General features: G+C 48.7%; 7 protein-coding genes across 7 annotated transcripts; 4 read left to right on the forward strand and 3 right to left on the reverse strand.

Annotated features, from left to right (window-relative positions):
• Window positions 1–298: 298 nt before the first annotated feature.
• PADG_04076 (proteasome core particle subunit beta 4) lies at window positions 299–1,227 on the forward strand (the record flags this gene model as incomplete). The annotated part of the gene is made up of 5 exons (XM_010761009.1): window positions 299–321; window positions 347–504; window positions 599–848; window positions 959–1,082; window positions 1,150–1,227. 5 exons carry the CDS (start codon window positions 299–301, stop codon window positions 1,225–1,227), a joined length of 633 nt encoding a protein of 210 aa, XP_010759311.1.
• A 335-nt stretch (window positions 1,228–1,562) lies between these two features.
• Window positions 1,563–3,467, forward strand: PADG_04077 (mRNA splicing protein SAD1; the record flags this gene model as incomplete). The annotated part of the gene is made up of 2 exons (XM_010761405.1): window positions 1,563–2,232; window positions 2,290–3,467. The coding sequence occupies 2 exons, from the start codon at window positions 1,563–1,565 to the stop codon at window positions 3,465–3,467; spliced, it is 1,848 nt and encodes a 615-aa protein (XP_010759707.1).
• A 444-nt stretch (window positions 3,468–3,911) lies between these two features.
• Window positions 3,912–6,829, reverse strand: PADG_04078 (uncharacterized protein; the record flags this gene model as incomplete). The annotated part of the gene is made up of 4 exons (XM_010761010.1): window positions 3,912–5,850; window positions 5,907–6,151; window positions 6,218–6,577; window positions 6,686–6,829. 4 exons carry the CDS (start codon window positions 6,827–6,829, stop codon window positions 3,912–3,914), a joined length of 2,688 nt encoding a protein of 895 aa, XP_010759312.1.
• Window positions 6,830–7,324: 495 nt separating this feature from the next.
• Window positions 7,325–10,295, forward strand: PADG_04079 (uncharacterized protein; the record flags this gene model as incomplete). Its single annotated transcript, XM_010761406.1, has 3 exons — window positions 7,325–7,498; window positions 7,565–7,592; window positions 7,648–10,295. The coding sequence occupies 3 exons, from the start codon at window positions 7,325–7,327 to the stop codon at window positions 10,293–10,295; spliced, it is 2,850 nt and encodes a 949-aa protein (XP_010759708.1).
• Window positions 10,296–10,638: 343 nt separating this feature from the next.
• On the reverse strand, window positions 10,639–12,327 carry PADG_04080 (uncharacterized protein; the record flags this gene model as incomplete). The annotated part of the gene is made up of 1 exon (XM_010761407.1): window positions 10,639–12,327. One exon carries the CDS (start codon window positions 12,325–12,327, stop codon window positions 10,639–10,641), a length of 1,689 nt encoding a protein of 562 aa, XP_010759709.1.
• Window positions 12,328–13,464: 1,137 nt separating this feature from the next.
• Window positions 13,465–18,342, reverse strand: PADG_04081 (uncharacterized protein; the record flags this gene model as incomplete). Its single annotated transcript, XM_010761011.1, has 5 exons — window positions 13,465–14,649; window positions 14,723–14,877; window positions 14,946–17,980; window positions 18,073–18,216; window positions 18,299–18,342. 5 exons carry the CDS (start codon window positions 18,340–18,342, stop codon window positions 13,465–13,467), a joined length of 4,563 nt encoding a protein of 1,520 aa, XP_010759313.1.
• Window positions 18,343–19,092: 750 nt separating this feature from the next.
• Window positions 19,093–20,774, forward strand: PADG_04082 (uncharacterized protein; the record flags this gene model as incomplete). Its single annotated transcript, XM_010761408.1, has 2 exons — window positions 19,093–20,019; window positions 20,112–20,774. 2 exons carry the CDS (start codon window positions 19,093–19,095, stop codon window positions 20,772–20,774), a joined length of 1,590 nt encoding a protein of 529 aa, XP_010759710.1.
• Between the last annotated feature and the right edge of the window lie 36 nt (window positions 20,775–20,810).

Consider the following 20,810-nt stretch of genomic DNA (forward strand, 5'->3'; position numbering starts at 1 on the left):
CACAAGTGCGGCTCTCTCCCTGATTAGGTAAGGTGCAGGCCGCAAGCTCGCTGCGTTGCTAAGGGCGGTAGCTGCGTAATACCTTAACGACAGAAAACATCCACGGCGTTCTTCTATGCTCCGGTGCCAGATACCCAGATACTACCCAGATACCCCCATGTACCCCAATCCATAGAGCAGGAGACAGAGTAACAACCAGTGCTGGTGTTTGAGGACCCTAGGCATTTTTTTAAATAAAAAAAAAAAAATACCCAGAGCGTTACCTGTTGCATGTCATGTAGGTCTTGCCCCAACGAATATGGGCCAAGTCGAAGCCGTATTGTATGCAATGCTAACCTGCGGCTAGGGAGGTCTTACTTGGTATCACTGGCAAGGACTTCACTCTCATTGCGGCGTCCAAAGCTGCCATGAGAGGCCCCACTGTTCTCAAGGCCGCAGATGACAAGACGCGGGAGCTGAACAAGCATACCCTCATGGCATTTTCCGGAGAAGCTGGTGATACAGGTGTGTTTATCTTACCTCCGAGCACCTCACCGTGTATGAGAACCAATCCATTTTTGAATCCAACGACCAACCTGCTATTTCTATTCCAAATTAGTTCAATTTGCCGAATACATTCAAGCAAACGTCCAACTATATTCCATGAGAAACGAAACTGAACTCAGCCCGTCGGCCGTCGCCAACTTCGTACGAGGAGAGCTTTCCCGCAGCCTACGATCTAGACGACCTTACACCGTCAACCTCCTGCTGGGTGGTGTAGATCCCATCACGGAGAAACCCAGTCTGTACTGGCTGGATTACCTAGCGGCGCTTGCCCCGGTGCCATATGCTGCACACGGCTATGCCCAGTATGTTGAACAACTCGCATTCACATTCCCGTCCCGCTTTTGCAGTTGGGGGGTGTTGTGGAACCGCAGCAATAAATTGCGTGTAGAATTACTGTCTGACGATACACCAGATACTACTGCCTATCGATCCTCGATAAACACCACCACCCAGATATCACTTTTGAGCAAGGTTTGAAGCTTCTCCAGATGTGCACTGACGAGCTCAAGCGGAGATTACCAATCGACTTCAAAGGCGTATGTCCATGTTCCCCCTCTTCCGTCGACTGCATTTTGCTGATGTCATGATGGTTATGTTTTACAGGTATTGGTAAAAGTAGTGAGAAAGGAGGGCATCGAAGAAGTAGATTTTGATAACAGTAAACAAGTCGCGCCCGCATAGACTTTGGTTAGCTTTGTTCCGGGGCAGCGATGTACCATAGCAATTTTTAATGACCTCCGATTTGAAAATGAACCCTTGTTGCCGCGTAAGCGATGTCTTTATATTTTATCTTAGATCCATCATATCATCAAGTGTACTCCGCTGCACAGATGCAGATATCCCATAGCTCACGTAAGTGCTGTAGTTGCTCTAATGCTTTTATCCAGATATGTTTGCTATGTTTGCTCTGTTTGCATCAAGAGCAGCAACCAGCAAACTTCCAATGCAAGAAGCAGACCTCAACATCCTCCTTTCGAAGGACATCTCAATATCGCTGCTCACCGCATATTTACACAATGACGAAAAGACCAGCTGAAGAGTTGCTTGAGGACGCGCCGTCCGTCAACTCCCCAGCCTCAAAGCGCTCGCGAGTCGAAGGCGTACAGGAAGGCAAACAACTATCGGAGCAGACCAACCATCGTAGCCCGCTCCACGAGCGACGATGGGAAGACGACGAACGCAATGGGAAAGACATCTTAGCAGCAGCGGACCAGGAAGAGGAAGAGATTGAGGAAGGTTCTGCACATCAAATTCCTATTTCCGATGAGGACGAAGAGGAATCAGCAGTTTCCGCTCCTGCTCGCCAAACTGCACCGACGGAGGGTTATAGTGACCTTTACCTGGATACAATACAGCGATCAGTGCTAGATTTCGATTTTGAAAAGCAGTGCTCCGTCTCGCTGTCCAATATTAATGTTTATGCATGCTTAGTTTGCGGGAGGTATTATCAGGGCCGGGGTCCCAAGTCGCATGCGTACTTCCATGCGCTCGATGTTGGACATCACGTTTTCGTGAATATGGAGACGAAGAAGGTGTATGTCTTGCCTGAAGGGTATGAAGTGAAGAGCAGCAGCTTAGACGACATCAAATATGTGGTTGATCCGCAGTATAAAAAGGAAGAGGTTACGAAACTTGACAAGGTGGTTATTGATGCTGTGGATTTGGCCGGCAAGCGATACAGACCCGGTAAATCCGAGATCCTCTCCTTATCGAAATAGTCCATACTAACAGTGTTGCATACAGGATTCGTTGGGATGAACAATATCAAATCCAATGACTACCTCAATGTCATTGTCCAAGTTCTCGCCCACGTCCGCCCCATCAGGAACTTCTTCCTTCTCCACCGATTCCCTACCCCAGGAACTCCCCAACTCCCACTCCGCTTCGGTATCTTAGTGCGCAAGCTGTGGAATCCACGCGCATTCAAATCTCACGTTTCACCTCACGAGTTACTCCAGGAAGTTGCCCTCCGCTCCTCTAAGCGATTCACACTTACCCAGCAATCCGACCCTGTCGAATTCCTCTCCTGGTTCCTAAACAACCTCCACCTCAGCCTGGGAGGCTCCAAACGCCCATCCCCAACCCCAACCAGCGTAATCCACACCGCATTCCAAGGCCACCTCCGCATCGAAAGCCAGGCCATAACCGCGCGCTCGGACGCCGCCAACGCCCGCCTGGTCTTCTCCGAATCCAGCAGCACAACCTCCCAAACAACCCCCTTCCTAATCCTAACCCTCGACCTCCCTCCCACTCCACTATTCCAGTCCACCAACGCAGAATCCGTAATCCCCCAGGTGCCCCTCACAACCCTTCTGAACAAATACAACGGCCTCATCGCATCCGAGAAACTCTCACATCGTGTGCGTCATCGCCTCCTCCACCCTTTACCCCCCTACCTCCTCTTCCACATAAAGCGCTTCAGCAAAAACAAATTCGTCTCCGAACGCAACCCCACAATCGTCACCTTTCCTTCCCCACGCTCCCTAGACATGTCACCCTACGTCGAGCCAAACACCTCCATCTGCGCCCCCGGTGAACCCATCTGGTACGATCTAGTCGCAAACGTCATTCTCGACGCCACAGTCACCGCTCCAGGAGTTGGCGATAGCAGCGAGGGCTCTTCCACCACCTCCGGCATTACAACCAAGGGAACTGGCGTTGGAGGCGCATCTACTTCTTCGACGACACCTGGCGCGGGTGCGGGGAATGATAAGGTCTCCTGGCTCGTTCAGTTGCATGACAAGGCTATGAGTGTTGAAAACGGGCAGGTGCAGCAGCAGAAAGGGCCGGAGTGGCTTGAGATTCAGGACTTGTGGGTGCAGAGGGCGGAGAGTGAGACGCTTTTTACGCGTGAGGGGTATTTGATGGTGTGGGAGAGGAGGAAAGTTGGTGGGGAGGGGAAGGGTAAGGGCAAAGGTTAGGGTTAGGGGCTGTTACTTGAATAGTTGGTTGGCATGGTGTGTAACACTATGTATTTCTGGCAGATATCTAGATGCTATTGAGTTTAGTTTCTTTCCTTTTTTTTCACACCTCTAGAAACTTTGGTATGAAGGGATTAGTTGCTAGACTTTGTTACCATGAAAATTAAATTTCCCATTTCTTCAACCAGTAAATTTAATTATATATCTAGAATAATACTGTAGTCAATTTTGGTATATCATCATTAAATATATAAGCTAGATATCAATTTAGGACAGAATCACGGACGCGCAGCGTTGGGCGAATTCCCCCAATCTTCATATCCACATAAGATGACGTATGAGTCAGAAATATAAATATAAATACACACCATGAAAACATATCACAAAAATGCCTCCTCCAAATTGATAACATACATGCACACACGTCGGCAAAGCACCGAAACATTACAAATCTCCCCACCCAAACTTCCTCGTCCCCACCAGCACTGTCAACGCCGTCCCCATCCCCCAAGCCACAGCACTAACCAACGCTTGCATTCCCATCGCAAGCCCCATCTTCCCCAAATACGCAAGCATATCCGCCCTCGACCCGCCACCACACAAGGCAGTCACACTCCTCACATCAGTCCTGAGACCGAGAATCGTGGCTGTACTAGGAGCAGGGGAGCCAATAGGCAGTACAGCAAGCAGATGAGGAGATGCTAGATATTGCGTTGCGAGGTTACGCAGGTACATGGATTCGAGAGGGTAGAAGATAAGGGAGCCTAAGAGAAAAGCTAGATGGGAAGAGAGTGAGTCGACTGGTAATGACGAGAGTATTGTTACGCGATGGTCGGGGAGGAGGAAACGTTCGGAGCGGGAGCGGTGGGGAGGTTGGGTTGAGATTGGGTGTGAGAGGCTTCTGTTGACATCACCTATGGTGGCGGTAGCGGGTTCGGCCTGGTGGGTAGGTTGGGAGGATGCGGGGACCTCAGATGGCTCGTGACTGGGTGGATGTTCTGTGGCCGCTGTAGTTGCGGCTGGAGGAAGGGATGCGGCATATTGCGCTTCCTCAAAATTCTCAAAAAGTCGGGAGTTGGAGATAGAGTTGAATTGGGCTACTTCTTCTAAATCATCTGTTTGTGGAAGGATGTTATGATCGGGAGGTTGGTCCGGGTGGAGGACGCCTGGGCCACGGTTTGAGAGGATGGAGTCAAGGAGCTCGTTTGCTGTGCGGTCAATTTCGCTCGCGGTGAGTTCAGTTTCCTGCGCTATACCGGTTGAAAGCGGGACAATCGTCGTACTTGTGTTCTCTTGGTTTGTTCGGGTTTGGGCAGGGGAGCCATGATTGCTCCGCAGTAATTCTAGTTGCATCGTGATTACGTCGGAATTTTGATGGACCAGTGATGCACGCACGCGAGGTGAGGGGAGGGGAGATGATTCTGGAGTTGACGGGTGGGAAAATAGGGTATTAGAGCAGGAATGACGGTGATGATGATGATGGAATTCGTCAGGATGTGGGCCGTGGAGCTGTGGAGATAGTGAGGTATCTATCCTGAATGTTTCTTCCATTGCAGTTCTCCCTTGGGACTGTGAATCACCATCGAAGTAATCTGCAGCAAGTTGAAGGGGAGATTGAGACATGCGTTGCTCATCACTGCTCAATATCTGGTTCGTGTCAAACTGTTGTTGCGTCGAAGCATCTGGAGTTGGGGTTCTTGGTCGGCCACCTTCAACGTGACCACTTAATTGTTGCTCCACCCTTGCATGCATTGAACTCATTAACAATTCGTCCTCTGGATGATATAAATGTTCCACCATAGGGGCTGTGCTTGCATCCAAATCGCGGTTTATCTGCTCAAGATGATGTTGGATTGATCGTGATGTTGAAGATCTTCTAAGTAGTTCAGCTGATCGCTCTTCAACATGAAAGCCAAGAAGGCCTAGAACCCAATATCTAAAAACTCGTAGTTCGTATTTCAACTCTTCACTTATTGTAAGATCGCTACGGTGGTATTCCTCATCGGATCGTCCGCCAAGTGATGGTACCGTCCACTCAATTAGGTCATTTTCCGCCGCAACACGAAGCGATAGGTTATCCGGGCGGTCAGGTTTAGGAAGTCTCCGTCGGAGGATACGGTAAATTCTAGATTCAACTAGCGGTCGGAGATAGACATACATATACACCCCCGTAAAAGGCGAAGTGAGTAGGTTTATGCCGAAGTTTCCAATAGCATAGGCAGAAAATGTTGAGGGAAGCGATGGAAGCTGGATCAGTGAGGTGTGGCTAAATGGAAGTAGAGAGCGAAGCGAGGGTGCTGCCCAGGCGGGTAGTATGTGAAGTGTTTGTAGAAGAGAAAACAGATGCGCTTGTCCCAGAAGGATTAGAAGTGCGAAATTGAAGCTGCTTAATATTTTAGTAAATCGTATGCTACACTGATGTGGAGGGGAAGGGGTCACCTGGAATGGAGTCCCATAAATATTACTCGAGCAGAAGATTTATAAGTGTCATTGTCAAATGATGCTAAAACCTTGCCATGAAGGTACTCTAATGCGGGTTCTAGAAAGTGATTCCGACAAACTGAGATGACGAAGGATGCAGTCCAGGTAGGAAGGCCACCACAGTAGAAGCTGAAGAGTCCGAGCTCATTCCTCTCAAGGTGTATAATTTGCATAAAGGGCACATGGGTGTACTTTTTGAAAGTCTGGAGAAATAGCGTCAGTTTATATAAATTGGCAGGGATAAACATACGAGATGTAGGTAATATTACTTGGATACGGGCAGCAAGCGATGTCGTCCACCAAGATGAACAAAACATAAAAACTTGATCTAATGTTGCCATAGCAAGCCCATAATCATTTTCTGTAGATAACAGACTCATGTGCTGTCGCTCTTTTGAAATTCCTAGGTTGCCGTCCTCGCCACTGACGACAATTCCCATCGTGGAGAGAATGTCATTTTTAGCCCTCCGGAGCTGCCTGGCCAGAGCCTTGGAAGAGGGATTAATTGGATGACCCCGGGCATCATACTCCTGAACGTAGCCGTCGGCATTGACGCTATCTTCAGCACGACGTACCGGAGCAACATAACCATGAGGGGGATTTTCTGGCGCCTCGTACGGTGACCGCCCCTATTGCACAGATTAGTAAAACAACAGAAAAAAGCAATATATATACAAAGAGGTAGTCTATATGGGTGTTTTGTGAAGCTGTGAAACCTCCAAACCAAAAACATATACATGAAACTGGTGCACTTGGTATTGAGTTATATTACGGATAGCACCCAGACATGGAGTGCTTAAAGGGGATGGGCTAAGCAGGAGGAACTCATAGATAAACGGAAGAATAATGCAAAACATCAGAATCTTGGGAGGAGACTCCATAAGCAATAAGAGACTTGACAGTTACATACCAGTGCAAGCAAGTTCATATAGGGTTGCCTCCCCATGATTTACGACTGCCAGGCAAGCACAAGAGTTCATGAGCAGGACATAAAAGGAAAAGTGTAATACTAAAGAGGTGATGCCCATAACTTCGTATGCCAAAACCAACCTGTACCTTAATGTCGGCGTTGTATGTCGTAAATACCCCTCAATATCATAAACAGTATATATGGATATCATCAAGTCAGTTGCGACGGTTGTGAGGCTCCGCAGGCGTCATTAGCAAGGGCGGCTGTGGCGGCTAAACGCACTGACCACCGCTTAGTTCTTTGCGATAAACTTTTTTCTTCAAAGTGACCAAACCCTAAAAAATTAAGGAGTTCCCTTTTTCATGTATTCGAAATATACACTTCTCACACCAGATATTTGCATTGGAAATTGTCCTTCTTATGTATTTAGCAATGTCGGTATAATTTTTATAATCTACCCTTGACGATGTCAAAAATTAATATCAAAACTACCTTCGAAGTGGCAAACACAATCCGCCCGATTTATACGGGCGGTAGTGTTGCAATCGACGCCAGCGGCCGGCTTTTGGTGACTTGCGTTGGGGAAGATGTCCTAATTACCGATTTCAAAACTGGAGGGCAACTGGCGACGATTGAGGGGGTAAGTTAGTGGAATGCAATATCACTTGCTGTTGGTAAAGCTGACCAGCGAAAACCACTGCTCCAGGATGGAGAGGTAGTTACAAGCTTGTCAAGTATGATTTCCTCGTTTAACCCCCAATCTGAATTTATTCCTAACTCTATGTCTAGTAACTCCGTCAGCATCACATTTAGTAATATGCTCGCGATCGTTGTCAATGCGGATTTTCTCCTTGGCACAGTCCGACGAGCCCTCATTATCGATACAACCGGACCTCCTCAGAACCCTCAAACCTCACACGGCGCCCGTGGTAACTTCCGCTATCGATGCGACCGGAACGTTGTTAGCCACGGGCAGCTCCGATGGGTCAATAAAAATATGGGATGTGCGACGGGGATTTGTGACACATACTTTTCATGGCCACGGAGGAGTGATATCCGCCCTATGCTTTTTTGAAGCAGCAACATCCAATACCGCTGATGAGGGTTCCGATAATAAGAAGAGCCAAAGGCTTAAGCGCTCATCAAATATCGACGCCGAAATGAACACCGTAGGGTTCCGCCTCGCTTCGGCTAGTGAGGAAGGCAAAATCAGAGTGTGGGATCTTCATAAAAGGAAAAGTATCGCTTCGCTTGATTCACATGTTTCCGTTGTGCGTAGCCTATCATTCTCAACTTCAGAAAATGCGCTTTTGTCCGCCAGCCGAGATAAGACGTTGATTCTATGGGATGCCAGGACCTGGAAGACACGAAGAATTATCCCAGCCCTTGAATGTGTTGAAGCTGCAGGTTTTCTGTCAGACGAATCGCTCTGTTACTCTGGCGGAGAAAATGGCCGACTGAGAATATGGGATCCAAATAGGGGAAGCGAAGTCACAAAGGACCAAGATCCCGGCCCGGAACAAGAAAGCATTATTATATGCCTATATTCTGCAAATTTGCCATGGGTCATGACGGTCCATACTGATCAGACTCTGAGACTACATCTGACGGAACCCCTTTTGTCGTTAAAGCCAGGGATGAAGATCAACCCACTACCTATAGTGCGTCGTATATCTGGAAACGACGATGAGGTTATCGATTTAGCCTGTATCGGCCGTGATCGATCCTTGGTTGCGTTGGCAACCAACACAGAATACATAAGAATTATATCTACGCAGCAGCAAGATGCTGCATGTTCACAGCTTGGGGGCGAACAGAATTATTTTGGTTCAGAAGTCGCCCATTTGGAAGGGCATGAGGATATTATTATTTGCCTTGATGTTGACTGGTCTGGGTGCTGGTTAGCAACTGGTGCCAAAGATAATACGGCACGGTTATGGCAGATTGACCCTGAGTCATCATCTTTCACCTGTTTTGCAAGCCTTTCTGGTCATGCAGAGTCCCTAGGTGCTATTGCCTTTCCCCGATCTCCTCCCCCGTCAAGCTCTCCAGCGTATAAAGATCCGCTAAACCATCCACCACCTTTCCTTTTCACTGGATCGCAAGACCGTACCATCAAACGATGGGACACTTCTAAACTATTAGCGTCCAAAGGCCAGAACATCAGTGTACCAAAGGCAATTTATACCCGGAAAGCCCACGACAAGGATATCAACGCTCTTGACATCAACTATGCCTCCAGCCTATTCGCTTCAGCCTCCCAAGATCGTACCGCAAAAATTTGGTCAGTGGAAGACGGCTCCGTTCTAGGAATCCTTCGCGGCCACAAACGAGGCGTTTGGTCTATCCGATTCGCTCCTAAAGACACCCCAGTCATAACCTCGGATTCAGGTGCCAGTACAAGTCGGGGTGTCGTTGCTACTGGTTCAGCGGACAAGACCATCAAGCTTTGGAGTCTTTCAGATTACAGCTGTCTCCTCACTTTCGAAGGACATACGAACAGCGTTCTAAAACTGCTTTGGCTACCACCACCACGAATCGATAGCGACAATGAAGATATATCTTCCCGCGGCGCTGTCCAGGTCCATCCTCTTGTCGCCTCAGCTGCTGCCGACGGATTAGTTAAGATATGGTCCCCGTACACTGGTGAATTGGAAACCACCCTTGACAACCACGAGGACCGTGTCTGGGCGTTGGCAACACCTCTTGTTTTCTCCTCAGACACCAATTACAACGCTGACCCCCCCGATTTTGCTCTAATATCAGGTGGAGCCGACTCAGTCGTCACATTCTGGAAAGACACCACATCCGCCACGCTGTCTGCAGCAGTAAACGCCAATTCCGAACGGATTGAGCAAGACCAACAGCTGCAGAACTACATACATGCTGGCGCCTACCGTGAAGCCATCACCCTTGCCTTACAACTCAACCATCCAGCCCGGCTCCTATCACTCTTCACCGCAGCTATGGACGCATCCCAAACAGCAGATGGCGAACAGCAGCAGCAGAGCCTGACCGGAAATCCGGACATTGACACCGTTCTTCAGTCTCTCGACAAGGATAATCTCTACTCACTTCTTCTCCGCGTTCGTGACTGGAATACTAATGCCAAAACTGCTCCCGTTGCACAGCGTATCATCTACGCATTGTCCAAGTCATACCCACTCTCGACCTTTGTCGACCTAGCTAGCCATCGCCGTGCGCCACCATCAGGTGCTGCAGCGGGCGGTCGGAATAAGTATAAGGCGCAGTCCATGAAGGATATTCTGGATACTCTGGTGGCATATACAGAACGACATTATAAGAGGATTGAGGAGCTTGTAGACGAGAGCTATTTGGCGGAGTGGATCCTTGGGGAAATGGATGGAGGCATTAGTGGTGCTGCGGGTGAGACGGGGTTGGGACAGGAGCAAGATGTGAGAATGATTGGAACTTGAATGTCCACTGTTAATTGCTTTTGATGTAATATATATTGTAATGCTGGGTTTGAAAAAAGTGTATTGGACATTACTGAGATAAAGGGGCTAAAGGTGTATCATATTTTTTCATGCAAGGAGTTAAAGAAGGGAACAAGTACTCGAGATTTTACAAGACTTTATATCACCTCGCTAACGCAACAAATTCGTGAGTAACTTGACATTCTTTGGATTAGGAATGCCCAACTATTGTACATCCAATATCTAATACATCATGAAAACCAAAACAAATCCTTGAACTGGGTATATATGTGCCATTTATTCTCCCTCCTCGAAACAGAACCGAAAGAACCATTGATGCATTTTAATACGCCTCCTCACGTTTTGGTCGCCGCCTACTATCATCATCATAACGATCCCTTCGGTCTTTCACTGAAGACATATCCCTGTCCTTGTCCCTATCCCGACGCGGGTCTCCAGAATCACGACCATGTCTTGAAGACGACGAATGGCGGGATTTGTAGTCATCATCATATACTTTCCCACTGCTCCTGTGTTTGGGTTCTCTTTCTCGATCTTTGCCTCTCTCTCGCTCCCGATCCCGGTTGCGACGATCGCTTTCACTTTCTTTGTGGCGCCAGTCATCTCTCCCGCTATCACTTGTAACCCCTTCTCGATCGTCGAAGCGTTTCCTCCTATCTCTGTCCCTATTTCTATCCCTATCCCCGCCCCGATCCCGATCCCGACTACCAGATATTCCACTTCCATTCCGACGACGCGACTCGAAACCGTCAATTCCATCATCACTCTCGTCTTCAGAATCCCGCTCAACACGGCGATCCCGACCTCTCCCATTTTGCATTAAATTCCTATCCCTTCTTTCCCTCCATCCCTCCTCTCCCTTTTTCCCTTCACTCCTTTCCTTCGCCAACTTTTCAAACTCCTGCTGCGTAATCATCTCCCCAGTCTTCTTATTCCGCATAAGAACAGGTGTATAGAGACCCTCACCTGGCTTCTTACCTTTCCTCATGGACGATTTTCCCCATGCACCCAACTCGACTTCAGAGCTACTAGCACCACCCTTGTCCTTGCCAGGAAGTTCCTTGGCCCCAATTCCCAAATACCCAGGCCTTCTCGCCGGTATGCGGGGTTTTAACCCGGGGCCATTAGGCTTCGCATTTGAACTTCCGTATTTGCCTTTACCAATGGGCTCCCCATCCTTCCATCCCATACCGCGTAGCAACGCGGCTCCAAATTCCTCGACAGGAACGGCACTATAGTCCGCCAGACTAGCCGGATCAGGTCTTGAAGCAACATCAGCACGGAATGATTTTGTCTCATCGAATTGCTCCCCTTCCACACCATAATCTCCATATTCATCGTCATCCCTCTCCTTCCTCTTCCCTGGTATAACAAGATCGGATCGCCTTGGTGCCTCCTCTCCATCCCCCCTGCTTTCACGAATAAGTGCCTGCAAGGCAATCTCATCCTGCGTCAGTTGCTTCTTCGGTGCTTCAGCCTCCTTCTCCTCCATTTGTATATCCACACCACCCGTATCCACTATCGACACATCACCACCATCTCGCTCGTCGGATTTGGGCTTCTCCACAAGACTCAGTCCATATTTCATGCTTGGTCCCTCAACCTCCACGCTCCCTTCCCCACCCGCACCAGCGGCGGCATTTGCTTCCGCCTCCCGCTGCGCCCTGACTTCTCTAGGTAACAAATTATATGCCTTTCTTTTCCGTTGCCACGGCCTTTCCTGCCAGTTATTTTTACTTTCAACTTTAATAACGAAGGGTTGTTTCTCCTTCTCCACACGCGCGTGTGCACTTATCGCACCGCCCGCGTCGCGGTCGAAGGCCGTCACTTCTTCCGCGATGGGTTGTTCATCGTTATCTTCATTGCCGGAGTCATGGTCATGGAGGGTGCGAGGATGGCGGTTTAGAGTTTCAGATGCGGCTTTGGTGGTGGGTAATGATATGGGTGTTTTCTTCCTTTGCGAGGCGGGGAATAGTGAGATGGAAAACGGTTTTTGGTTTGGGCTCGGCATGACTGCTGCGTGGAATGAAAAATGCAGCCTAGTTAAAAAGTAAATGGAAAAGGAAAGGAAAAGCAAAGGCAAAAGAATATTACTGCTCTACATGGGCTTTTATTGTAGCTTCTGTAGGCGGTGTTGAGAAGGTTTGTGTCAGAGAATGATGGCGGCGGAGGGCGGCAAATTAGACGCGCTAAACGCCAGCACATGGTTTGTGATAGGGTTGTCTGACGATCCATTCATTCCCTTCCCTCTCGAGAGCACTCGATTACACTCACGTTTGTTTCAGATTCGCAGGAATTTATATTATATAAATATTCCAGTTTCGATTAAAACTGATAGCTAGCAAGGCTACATTACATCCTCTACGTTATCTTATCATTCTAGTCACTTGACTGAACAAATACGTAAATCCACGCATCATGGATCGAAGCGCAAAACACAGCACTACAAAGAAGTTGTCTTCATGCGAAATTCAATTCGATTCACTCATTGCATGACATCTCATTGGTTATTCATGTTTCTTTCACTCCATCTCCACCTTCGCCTCCCTCTCCACTCACCTCAACCGCCTCCATCCCCATCCATTAAACGCGCATTAACATGAGAATGAAAGCCAAATCACAAGAAATCCGCCGTTATGGTAGTCAATCTTTAAAAGACGACCCGTCTCTATCAATACAAATACAAAAGTGTTGTAGGAGCAACACGAAAAAGAGGAGAAACAGTAAAACCCGCAGGGGAAAAAAAAATTAAATAAAGTAGGAAGAGAAAAAGTGATAACCTCAAAAGAAAACGCAAACCGACGTAGCATACCTAGCTAGCCTGACCGTATAAAACACAATGGGGAAGAAAAGAAACAAACAACCCAAATCCCGCTCGCCTGGTGATTCACACATAAATTATAAAAAGGAATAAAAGAATCAACAAGGAACCGTAAAGGATGAAAACCGGGGAAACTAATGAGGTGATCAACTCAAAACCCTCGTTAAATATATATACAGGAAAGGAGGGTATGGTTGGTGTGGGTTGTTATTGGTGTGGCGGTGGGGAAGGACTAGCACGAGGTGAAGAAAGACAGGATTCTCAAAAAGTCAAGCCATTCATTTATTGATGAAATTATATATGGCTCGAGAGAGACATCGGAGGATTTTAACTAGACGCCATCTGCACCTGTGGAGGCCGTGGGCTTTTCCCAGAACCGGGACCGGAACCAGGACCAGGACCAGGACCAGGAACTTGTCCCGGCCCACCTTGACCACTTACGCTCCGGTGAGCCTGTGCCGTCGCACTTCGACCCTGTTGCGCAGCCAAGGCAGCATTCATCGCCGGTGATCCGTTAACATTTACACCCATCCGATTCGGCTGGCCCGGTTGTGCCACTCGCATAAGCGGTGAGTACCCTTGTGTCTGTGCAGTTTGCAATGCAGAGCCCGCGCCATTCGGCATGCCTGTGTGGGGCAGTTGATGCATATTTGCATCATGGTGCATTTGGTAACTGGTTTGCATGGAGCCCATGTTGCCTGCTGCAGCGTTCATGGCCACCTGTGACATGCGCTGTTGTTGAATGTGGTGGAGTCGCTCGGTGGCGAGCTTGTTGACCTGCTCAGGTGTCATGTTGGGGTTGCTCCGCTGGATGGAGTTTTGGATGCTGGATAGGGTAGGGATTCCACCAGCATTAACGAGCGGGTTGGCATGGTTGAGGCGGGGGGAGGCGGTGGAGACGCCCTGGGCGAGAGAAGGGGTATGGAAGGAAGGACTGCCAACGCCGCTTGCTGCTGCTTGGAACGCTAGCATTGTAGCGTTGTTCGGGTTTGTGTTCATGGTGGCCATGTTCATATTTGGGGAGGAATGGTTTCCTTGAGGGGGAATGAATGACTGTTGCTGGTTTTGAAGCTGTTGCTGCCGTGATTGAACCATTCGCTGCTGTTCTTCTTGAACACGATTGGCTTCTCGGATGATGCGTGCATTATCGGGAGAAGCTTGAGTAGGAATACCTGGACGTCCATTCATTTGCTGCGGAATACCAGGTTGGGGTATCATTTTCAGTATCCCAGTATTCGGCATGCCATTGACTGCAGTTCCATTTGGCATCTGCATACCAGGATGGGCGCGGGATTGAGCTATCGCTACACCAACAGGCACGCCATTGGGAATACCAGCGCCAGCAGGTGGAGCCATTGCTTGCAGAACACCGTTCGGAGGCGCACTAGCAGTGGTACGGGGGGGCACTCCGTTGGGTATAGCTTGCTGATTTGGCATTTGTCGGTGTTGCTGAAGCTGTGCTTGCTGTTGCGCCGCCTGCTGCTGCTGTACAACACGCTGTGCCATCGCCAACTAGAAAATGACATCATGAGTAAGAAAAAAAAAGTAGTCTATGAATATCTGCAAAATGCACGCTTTAACTTACTCGTTGTGCCAGCATTGCCTGCTTATATTGCTCCTGACTCTCTTGGATCTTTAGCTCCCGTTCATGCTTCAAGCGACTGAACTCTGCTGGTGTTGAGATTGGAGGTCGCGGCTGATTTGATTCTGTAATCTTGCGTGAAGCTGCCAGGTGAGACGCTAGAGAAAAGTTAGTTTGTTGAACATCTAAAAAATATTCCAACCACATCGGGTGAAAATATTCATACCATGTTGCTGCTTTTGAAGCAACGTCTCGCGTTTCTTAGATAGCTTCCTCATGCCATCAAGGAGTGCCAGGTGTCTGGAGGACCGCTTCCGTTCCACTCTCATCGGCGTAGTGGGCCGTCTCCGAAGAATTGCTGTTGGTGTTGGAGGTGGATTATTATTACCCTGTTGCTGCGACTGCGCCTGTGCTTGCTGTTGTTGCTGTTGCTGCTGGGCAGCAAGAACAGTCCGCTGTGCAGATTCCACTCTCGACGTATATGCTCTAAAATACGGAGTTTTCAACATCTCGGTCGGTAGGCTTTCCAACTGAACCCACTTTTCAAAGCATTCCCAAGGAGTCCGTCTATCCGCACCAGACGTATATAACGACGGAGAACTCAAGCAGGACGAAATAAGCGACCAGTTAAACGAATATTCCTTTACAATCCTCTTAAGTTCATCTTCTTCAGCGTAGGTCCATTGAGAAGGCTGCCGTGACTCATAAAATCCTAGCGATGGCATGGGTGACTCTGTGGGAGGTCTGAATACCTGCCCCGGATGGATACGGTCACGTATATGTCTATTTTGAGGTTGGAAAAGGGCAACATTAGATTGTTCGGGCAGGACGTCAACGGGCTCAACGTCAATATCATCAACATTACTGGCATAATCATAACGGCTTCGTTTGCGAGGAGGTTTCTTGCTGGTAAATTCAAGTTTCCCCGTGGCGTATTTGGAAACGGGAAGTAACTCCTTTCGCCATGACGAGTCTGGAGGGCATTTAAAGAACGGTAAATTGGTTTCTGGTGAGATACTCATAGGAGTATAGAGCGGAAGCTCATCTAGAATCTTTTCAAATGCAGGAGTCCTTTCCATCCCGAATGTAAATTCGTCCGAGCCAAGCGAGAATATAGCCGCGGGAACAACGCCTTCGGACATGTCAGGGTGCACGTCATCGTTGAAACCTTCGCTGACAGAATCATCTTCCATAGATGAGATTAAATCAGGCGTAGGTTGAGAATGGGATAGACTGTCATCGCCTCCGTCACCCTGAGACGATTGGATCGCCTTATCGTCACCAACTCCGGCACTTTTATCAATGGCTAGAGGAACTCGGGCCGGTACACGCAGTTCAGCCCTACGTTCCTTTCCACAGGTAGCGTATTCCGCGCACCAATCCGCACATCTCTTAGCGGCAGCAATTTTCCATTTCCTCTCTTCTCTGAAATCAGTACGCATCCACTTCATATGATCCAGCAGAACATCCCAGTGTGTACCTGAGCGCTCAGGTTCTGCAGACCGTTGCAATTGGCGAAGTGGCCAGCGGTTGGCGTGCTGAAGTTGGTATATTCTTTTTAATGAGCGACAGTCCATTTGCTCCTGATATTCAACGAAGTGGTTGGCGGTTGTAAGGGTCTTGTGAGCGGTGGAGAGCAGGGAGTTAAGGTGCATGCTTCGAGGTGGATAGTGTGCTTTGGCCTGGAAAAGAGTAAAGAGGTAGTCCTTTTCTTCGTTTATGGATGTTGTGTATCCTGAAGGAGAGCGAACCAAGTAGGCAGCCTCGTGCTTATCGCCAGACTGTTGCTTGGGGAAAACAACAGTCGAGAGCTTGCTTCGCTCCTTTTGAATTTCCTTTCTGTCCTTGAAACGGTTTCGGGCTTGTAAAGCCTCGGATCCCGCAGATGATGGCTCCGACACAACCTTATCTGAGGACCTATCTACAGTCGACTTAGGAGTTTCCCCAAGAATTTCAGAGACGGACCTGTGGCGGATTGCCCCTGAAGAGACTCTGGTTGTCATACGTTCTGGCTGGAAATGTGACGTCGTAGATACGATTGGAGCCGAGGCCTTGCGGCTTGTAGTCAGAAGCGGTGAACCATTTCCACGCTCTTGCTGGCCAACTTCCGTTGGCGCTGAGCGGGGTTCGCCGGCCTTGGACATTGTCTCTGATACAGGCTTGGTTGTATCAAGCCGCAGCGTGCCATTGATGAGGGGATGACTCTCTGGAGGGGTTGAGGATTGTGGCTGTTGCTTAGAAAGGTCGGATCCATTCTGCCCATCTGATGGTTTCTTGGATGAGGAGAAGGAGTTCTCTGGGGTAAGTTGAAAAGATGAAAAGGTGGAGTCTCCGGAGGGTGCATTTTTCGGTGGTTGTTCCGTTGATACAGCTTGTTGCAGGTTGGATTGTGCAGCTTCAAATTTCAACTGCTCATCAGGTGTGGCTGGAGCTCTCTGAGTAACTGGGATGGTTATTATGCCCATGGGAACAGTGGCACTTTCTTGACTTTGAGGGGGGGTCGGGGCTTCATTTTTTAGTCTGGGATGCTGATCCTTTGCGGGACTGGTAACCGGAGATCTATCTGACACAGACGTGGAACTAGATAATTGACCACGGGAAGAAGCTGGAGATAAAGGATGGTCAGTACTTATCGGGGACATATCGGTGGCCAAACAATGTGTATGGACAGTATGATTCCCAATTTGAGATTCAGGGGCTTCCAGAATGGACAGCGACGCACCCGTAGCATTCTCTTGGATCTTAGCCACGGTTTTCCCAGGACTCGGGGTCGAGGTGCTTTGCATAACGGGAATCTTGCCAGGATGAGAAATATCCTTGCTTTCGGGGGATTCATCCATATCAACGTCGATTAAGGGTGTTGCAGTCGCGGGGACAATTTGGAAAGTAGAAGCGGGTGAAGAGACCTCCTTCTGACGTGTGACCTCGTGAGAAGCGCTGGGTATTGTTTGGGATAGAGCCAATCCATCAGAGCCGGCTTGAATCGTCGTGGATTCTGTCTTTCCATCGCAAGTTCGATCCAGCGGTCCCGAGCTATCTTCGGAGTCCAGGGCGTCATGGCGACCTGTTGTTGAAGGCAACCCTGGCGACGATGCTGCGATCCCAGTTGGCGATGGGACGGGCTGATGCTTGTGGGCATCCGTATAGTAACCTGCATCTGCACTTAGAGATCCATGACTGAGCGTTTCGTTCGTTGGGGAGATTTGGAGGGGTGCGACATCCAGTCGGCGTGGGAGAGTGCCTTCATCGAAGGAACGTCCTCTAGTAGTGCAGGGAAATTGAAATTAGTGAACCAAAACATATATCGTTTTGATGGCAAAAGGGCCAGGAGCAGAAAGCAACAAAGGTCATACTTTGTTATATCGTTGGCGTCGAGGAATTCTTGTTCGTTCTGCCTGTACTGGAGGTGTTGGAGTGAACCATCGGTCGCATCAGGAAACCCCACGGTCGCAAAGTAGAGCTCGCTCAATTTGCGCTTCCGCGACAACAAACAACGTCTAAAAATTACAGTTAGCGAATATTTGAGCCAGGAGTAAGGCAGAGGGAGTTTTGAATCGGCTAGAAATAATTAATACATACGCGATCTCATCGTGCTTGGATTGTAGCAGCTCTTCACGGAGCATCGAGCCTATCTCGGGCAGCCAACATCCGATTCACGCGCAGAAAGCGGCAGCTATGGGGGTAACAGGGGCATATAAGCCGGAAAAATCGCTCTGAACGGATGAAAGTGATGTTGTTGTGATGGAAGAGTGAGCGCAGAGGGGACACTGGTGTCTGGTGAGGGCTGCTAGTCAGAGAGGGTGACTCCGAAAATCCAGTCCAGAGGGGAGGGCGTAGTCAGCAGCAACCTGGCAAGGCCCAGCAGTGGAACAGTTGAGTTAGGTGGTTCGAGAGCGACGAGTAGTCAGCAGCCAACCTTAACGTTAACTAACCAACTATCATGTAACTAACTAGTTAGTTTTCACATATATTAATAGTTGGTTAACTGTTAACTCGCTAGTAACTAAGTTACGAACTTAGAGCAAGTCACCCGCAAAAAGGCAGGCTTGGAAGTAGAGGGCGGTGGGGTGTGGCAGTAAGAACCCAAACCTGGCACAGCGACGGAGCTTAGTTTTAGCGGCTGCCGTCGATACAGATTTATTTTTTATTTTAATATTTTTTATTTGATATTTGATATTTTTTGTAGCAGCGCTCTAGATATCAAAACTAGAATACGACGGTAGACGGGGAAGAAGAGGTATGTCCATATTGTTATATGTATATACAGCATATACGTATGTTAGAGGTGTATTTATTTTAGGAGATTATTTCTAATATGTTGTACGTAACTGCTAGTACATCTATTATTTCCATCGACTGCTGCCCACCAGACCATGGCGAAGCGCAAAAGAGAAGATGCTGCCGGGCAGAAACAAGACGCTGCCAGGAAAGCTATCAAAGCAGAAACCAATGCCCAGAAAGAGAAACAAATTCCTTCTCCAGATCAACAGCCTCCAAGCACAGTCACTGTCCAAATCATCACCGGATCCTACGAACGAGTTTTGCATGGGATCACTGCGACCATCTCCAAGCCGTCAACCGATGATGAGTCCGCTTCGCAAACCGTTCAATTCGTCGATAACTTTTTATTCCAAGCCCACTCCTCTGCAATCAGATGTCTCGCCCTAGGTCCCCTGCCAGACCAAGCTTCCCCAGGCTCGCTTAAGGTCGTGCTGGCAAGCGGCGGTACCGACGAGCGCGTCAACCTGTACACTCTATCCGCCTCCCCACCACTAACAGACGACAAGTCCTCTTCAATCCCAACGCTGGCAGGAAACAAGATTCTCGAAAACCCTAAGAACCGCGAACTGGGCTCCCTGATGCATCACTCCTCCGCCATCACGGCGCTGTATTTCCCCACGGGATCAAAATTGCTATCAGCTGCGGAGGATAATACGATAGCTGTCACTAGGACGCGGGATTGGTCTGTGGTTTCGACGATAAAAGCGCCGCGCCCAAAGGTTCAAGACAGGCCCAGTGGTGATACTGCGCCGCCAGGGGGTGCTCCGGCTGGAGTAAATGATTTCGCAGTGCATCCTAGTATGAAGCTCATGCTTACGGTGGGGAGGGGGGAGAAGTGCATGAGGCTGTGGAATTTGGTCACTGGAAAGAGAGCTGGAGTATTGAATTTTGATAGACATATTCTCGAGTCAGTCTTGGAGGGGAAGCATAGCACAGGTGAAGGACGAAGGATATCCTGGAACTTTGAAGGGGAGGAGTTCACTGTTGCATTTGAACGAGGTGCTGTGGTATTTGGAATCGTGAGTCATGTCATTATTGATACCTATTTTGTATCCTCCTTTTGGGCTGACTGTTTGTATCTTGGGAAGCTTACTGACTTTTTCGTTAAAAGGACTCGGTACCTACCCGTGTCATACTACCTTCACCACGAACGAAGCTTCATCAGATGAAGTACATCGATGTTGGCATGTCCGGTGCAAGTAAACGGCAATTGCTCGCCTTGTCAACCGAGGATGGGCGAATTTTGTTTTACTCTACTAAAGCCAGTGACCCAACCCAAACAAAGTCTACAGATAATTCAAAGCCCGCCATCCCAGCAGCTCAACTAATAGCACAACTAGGAGGAAGAGATCATGGACGATCAGGCCGTATCAAGGATTTCGAATCGCTGCCCGTCACAGCTCAGGGATGGAACAGCGCCTTCCTAGTAGTTACTAGCGGCAGTGATGGCGCTGTGAAGATATGGATGCTGACTGAGGGCGAATTCCACAGCTCTGGAGCAGAATCGGCTAAAACAGAGAGGAACTTAAAATCAAGTTCCAAGGGCCAGAACGGGGCCTCGCCATCAGCTACCAGCGCCGTGGCTCAGGTTGGGAAGCTTCTGGGCATGTATGAATCTGGCAACAGGATCACATGCATGAAAGCTTTCATTATGCTGGCGCCTGAAAACGGCGAGATAGATGATAGTGATTTATCTGAGAGTGAGCAGGAGGAGGAAGCAGATGATGATGACGATGATGATGATGACAACAGTGAATCGGAGAATGAAAATTAATCCAGTTATCCTCTGCTTACCTGAACTTTTCTTAAC

Source organism: Paracoccidioides brasiliensis, assembly GCF_000150735.1.
Source record: "Paracoccidioides brasiliensis Pb18 unplaced genomic scaffold supercont2.4, whole genome shotgun sequence".
NCBI classification, from domain to species: domain Eukaryota; kingdom Fungi; phylum Ascomycota; class Eurotiomycetes; order Onygenales; family Ajellomycetaceae; genus Paracoccidioides; species Paracoccidioides brasiliensis.